The sequence below is a fragment of the Lactuca saligna genome, chromosome 6, assembly GCF_052625555.1.
Source record: "Lactuca saligna cultivar CGN05327 chromosome 6, ASM5262555v1, whole genome shotgun sequence".
In the NCBI taxonomy this organism is placed as follows: Eukaryota; Viridiplantae; Streptophyta; class Magnoliopsida; order Asterales; family Asteraceae; genus Lactuca; species Lactuca saligna.
The window spans coordinates 180,522,852-180,528,272 of record NC_136422.1 but is presented as its reverse complement, the minus strand read 5'-3'; the positions used below and the strand labels follow the sequence as shown (position 1 = coordinate 180,528,272).

Sequence of the window (5,421 nt, the reverse complement as noted above, 5' to 3'; positions counted from 1 at the left end):
TAAAGCAACCTAAACCGCTATGAACATGTCAATATTTGGATTCATAATGTAAAAATGCTACAGAAGCAATGGCAATAGCAGATTCAGGAGAGTATGAATGCTAAACCGCTCTAATGGAATTAGTGAATTTTAATAGATTGAACCATAAGGACTTACGGTGCAAAATAATGAAATATCAGGGACTACCAGCATAACAAAATTCCCACGGGTATCATTGTTGGTCTCTATTGTAAACTACAAGGATCAATTGTGTAACTTTGTCAATAAAGAATGTGGTTTTAATTATGGCAGTCCCTTGCATTACCATCTTCCCCAGTTTCATCCACCCCTATTTAGTTTTCAATTACATCCTCAAACGCATCCACAAACCCCATTGTGTAAATGGGAAGAACACCTTGTTGTGAAAAGGAAGGGATAAAGAGAGGGAGGTGGACATCCGAAGAAGATGAAACATTAATCAAATACATTCAACTCAATGGTGAAGGTTCTTGGAGGTCATTACCCAAAAATGCAGGTATCTTGATTAAAATTATGGCCAAGTGTGATCTACCATGATTCTCTTCGCATTTAGAAATATATTCATGAAAAAGAGAACATTGGATGCTTATGTTTATCTTTTTCTCAACGACCTTTGGCTTCTAAGCATTCATCAGTACCTCCTTCCTTTTCTGTTTTTTGCTCAAAGTGTGCATTTAGTGATGGTTTTTATATATAATGTTGTATTTGGGAAAAAAAGTAATGTAATTAACATGTGAAATAGAACAAAAATTCTAAAAAACTTCTTCACTAGGTTAAATCCAGTGGAATAAATGCATAATTTATTACTTAATATAACATATGTAATTTTTGATGGAAATCGGGCCAAATTAAGATGTTATATATTCAGATCGACACCAAAAAATATATACTTTTTTTTCTTGTTTTGAAAGCCTTAATCTAATTGTTAATTACTCAAATTATTATTGTTAGGGTTGTTAAGGTGTGGAAAGAGTTGCAGACTAAGATGGATCAATTATCTACGAGGGGACTTGAAGAGAGGCAATATCACTGCAGAAGAAGAAGAAATGATCGTTAAGTTGCATGGATCCTTAGGAAACAGGTATGCGTGGTATTTATTAATCTTAATGAAGTACATCATCTGATCATCGATTCTAAGTACTTAAACATAAGATAATATATAAACATATGATTCGAAGAGAAAATACTTAGATTAAGTAAAAAAAAAGTTTCAATCTGCTTAACATTGCAACATATAATGGAATTGTAGCCTTGCTTCTCCACAATTCATGAGAATATAGTACCATTTAAACATACACTAAAGTGTGTATAGTTAGATGCTCGCACTAGAAGTGTGAAGAAGATACAGAAATTTTAAACTTTTGTCACATTTTGAAGAGTATAAGAAAGTGTTCACATAAACATAGTGATTAGCTAGGGATCAATCTATCCAGTAGTATAGTTATTTAAAAGAAATTTGGGGCACTCAAAATTTTATATAATTTTAGGTTTATGAATATATTAAAAAATGTATAATGTTATGATACGTGTTGTAGTAAAATTATTCCCACCACAGCCATCACGTAATAAAGGCCAGTAATATCAAAACCTTCAGAAGGAGTTTAAATAACGCGGAAACAATAACTTCCTCAATTAAGAGAATTTATTAACGGAGAATTATGAACCCATGATTATTTTGCTAGTTTGTATTCTACTTGTGAAATTAAATTCCTATCCTACAAATATTTCTACATTAAAATTATGACAAATTTCTTCATTCCACTTTTCAATATAAATTGTTTAATTTAATTTACTAGCTTATGAATTTGATCAATAACATCTTGGTCGTTTAGAATTTACTGTACAATATCAACTCAAATCTAGAAAGTTAATGGACTCTTATTTATGTAAAATAATAAAGAATGCAAACATTATTGTATTTCATATTCATTCAACTTTAAATTGATTATATGCTAACTTGGCATTTCATTCTATTTGGGTTGATTCACTGTATATTAGAGTATCCATACTAGTTGATGGAAATATTATGCATTGAAATTAGATTAAACTATATCATTGATATGATGTTACGTCGGCGAAGCTACACTTATACAAGGTGGGTCACTTGACCCACCTGAAATTTTCTTTTTTACAATGTCTTATATATAACAATTATTTGGGAACTATCTTCAATATTTAAAATGACCCACATTGTCTTTAATTTGTCTAGCAATAATATACTAATCTAGATATCCAAAGCCCATGTTTTATTTCAATAGCACGATAAAACATATAAATAAATAAATAAATAAACAATCGGCACCGATTTATTCATTTGCAATTGGTTATTTGTGATTAATACATTAACAGCTCTTAAATTATTATTTGCAATTGTTACTACTTTTTCCTAACATCGGTTTTACTTAAATAGTGAACCATACAGTTTTTTGTTTTAGAGTCGACACTTTATGTTATGCTAATAGATACAAATTTGATGACCATTAAACTTTTTAGTAGAAAATAGAAAACCATTGAATTATTAAAAATACGTTCCGGATCAAAAAAGTTCAATGCATTATATAAAAATTTTAGTAGAATTGAAGTTCATGTAAGATAATGATGTGTTAATTGAATTCCTTTGAACTATAATAAGTTTAAGCTGACATTCCATACATCATTCTAACTTATTATTAAACCATTGATTGTAATGGCTAAATAAACGTAACAATAAATTATGTCCATATTTGCCGGTCGGCTTGCTTTAAAAATTGAGTCGCTAAAAGTCATATGGGGGGTGGAGCTAAGTCTTAGACTGTTAGGTAGCAAAGTACGGTGTCCTTGACAGTTTTGGTGTCGTGGGGATTTTTAAATCACGGGTACAGTACATGGACCATAAGCCATAAGCCATAAGCCATAAGATGTAAGATACAAGTCAATCCCAATTAAGAACTACTAAGACTGAACACGACCTTTTCGACATGAATAGACGTCACCGCAACTAGTTGTTTAATTTCCATCAACAGGTTAGTTGCAAGGAGGGGCAGCTTTGTCGCATTTGTATTTCACGAATGAAATTTACTTTACTAAACATCAAAAAAGAAACATTAGATGGACCAATTTAATAAATTCATTTTGGTATCATCGTACACTTAAAATTATGACGAGTGATGAAGTGACAGCTTCTATGTTGTCACTGTTTTCCTTTAAATCATTAAATTTCAAATTCAGAAATGATTTTTTAAAACTCCAAACAAATTTTGAGTTCATTAACTAACTGGATGGTTTGAAACAAAAATATAAAAATTCTGTTATTATATCTTTACTTATTTGAAAGTACTAATTAATAGTTTAAAAATATGATAAAATATGTAAATAAATCTGTTCTGAAAAATAGTTTTCAAATAAACCATTAAAGTGGGCTTTTCAAAAACAAAATTTGATGGTAACTATAGCGATAGCCGATATATATCTTTTCTTGCATGTTCATCCTATCGTATGAAGTCGTGAACATATGTTTTTGATCACTTTTTCTTTAACATAAATTCTATAATCGAAATTTGTGACGGGATAATTCTATCATTCTACGCATAACATTGATATCTTAATCTTTTTTTAGATGGTCAGTAATAGCAAGCCATTTACCAGGACGAACAGATAACGAGATCAAGAACTACTGGAACTCTCATTTAAGCCGCAAAGTTTACAGATTTTTCAGAGGTAAAAACGACTCGGCATTAAACTCGAACAACATAACGGACGTAGTTCAAGCAAATCAAAGAATTGGTCGTGTAAGCCGTTGTGTCGCCAAAAAGTATAACAAGAATAGGGTGGCTAGTAACATCAAGTCACCAATAAAACCTACCAGCAATAAATTAGCCCAACAAACTGTAAATAAAGCGATAACTGAATATCATGAAATTGGCAGCTATTCCGTTCCTACGAAGAAAAATGTTACAGAGGATAGAGTTCGTGGCATTGAGTGGAGTTTTCAAGAAGAGAGAGAAAATCAAATTTTGGGACCAAATGAATTTTGTTTCCAATATGATGAAATGATGGATATCAGCAGATTTTTAGGAAGTGGGGCTGTGGATTCATGTGGGGTTTTGAGCATTCATGATCAGGAAGAAGCAGGAAAGATTTTAGCAGATTCGAGTGTCGAAAATGCCAAAAGGAATGAGACTGAAGATGAATTCTTGAGCTTGAATTCATCAGAAACTGTGGGGCTTTACTCTAATGGCGATCACATGGAGTTAGGGTGTGTAGGTGATGATGGAGATGAGATGCTGCTTTGGCTGTGGGACGATCAGGAGGATCACTGCTAGGTTGTTTTGGTTCTTTGATTATGCGTATTACCATATTCTGTTATTAAACTTACATGTGTAAAGATTATAAATAAATAAGTTGTGTATCTCTTTCACAAGTTTCCGTGAATTAAAAGTATTTTTGTAATGTTTAGACCTTATATGATGCCACAAAATCCCATATAAGTTTGGTGGGTAACTTCAAAAGCTTTTTTTTTTTTTTTTTTTTTTTCCACTTATGGCAAAATCTCACAATTAAAAATAGAGAAATTAAATATGCTCATATTTTTTTATTATTATAAATCCTCATATCCAATTAAATAATAACATGTATAACATTTAATGGTTATTTAATTATATATTAATATATTAATATGACATATATCATTATTTCATTGGGTAGAAAGATTTGTAGAACAAAAGTAGAAAAATATTTAATTTCTTTTAAAAATAAGAATGAAAAGGAAAAGAAAATATGATCTTATGGAATAAAACCACTACCTCCTATAATAGGGTGGTACCATCCAACACAACATTTCCTCCTCATGAGTAGGTTGCGATGATGGAAAGTAGTGGATTATTTATATGGGTTCACTAATCCACTTGATCATTTTTCTCTTTCTCTTTCTTTATTTTTTCTCTTGTATTATATTTTATAAAATTTATAACTTAGTTGTTTTTTATTTTTTCAATTGAGTGTGTTGGAAAAGATAAGGTTTTTATATGTAATAGATTGAAAAAGATAGAAGAGAAAGGGGTGGAAAAAAAATGATATGGAACTGATGTGAGAGTGGGTTGAATGAGTTGGTATAGAGTGACTCCCTCCTAAACAAGGCAAACGGCCCTCTGATACATCATTTATGTATATTTTTTAGCCTACGTTTTTTTATATATTTCCTAAAAACATATTTCAATATATTTATGTGTACTGAAATTCCAAATTTTTTTTAAACAAATATAAATATATTTACACACATTTAAATGTATTAAAACATAATCATATTCTGAATAAAAAGTTAAATTATTTTGATTCGCCATATTGGGACTTTCTCTATCACCAATTTTGAAAATTCCATGACTTCTCATCAATCAGTTATGCAAGCTTTAACTTCTGAGATGCAAT

At 30.5% G+C, this 5,421-nt stretch overlaps 1 protein-coding gene across 1 annotated transcript; it reads left to right on the top strand.

The window, feature by feature from the left end:
* Positions 1–327: 327 nt before the first annotated feature.
* Positions 328–4,446, top strand: LOC145001553 (uncharacterized). The gene is made up of 3 exons (XM_078960924.1): positions 328–514; positions 970–1,099; positions 3,614–4,446. The coding sequence occupies exons 1-3, from the start codon at positions 382–384 to the stop codon at positions 4,317–4,319; spliced, it is 969 nt and encodes a 322-aa protein (XP_078817050.1). The 5' UTR covers positions 328–381; the 3' UTR covers positions 4,320–4,446.
* The last annotated feature ends 975 nt before the right edge of the window (positions 4,447–5,421 follow it).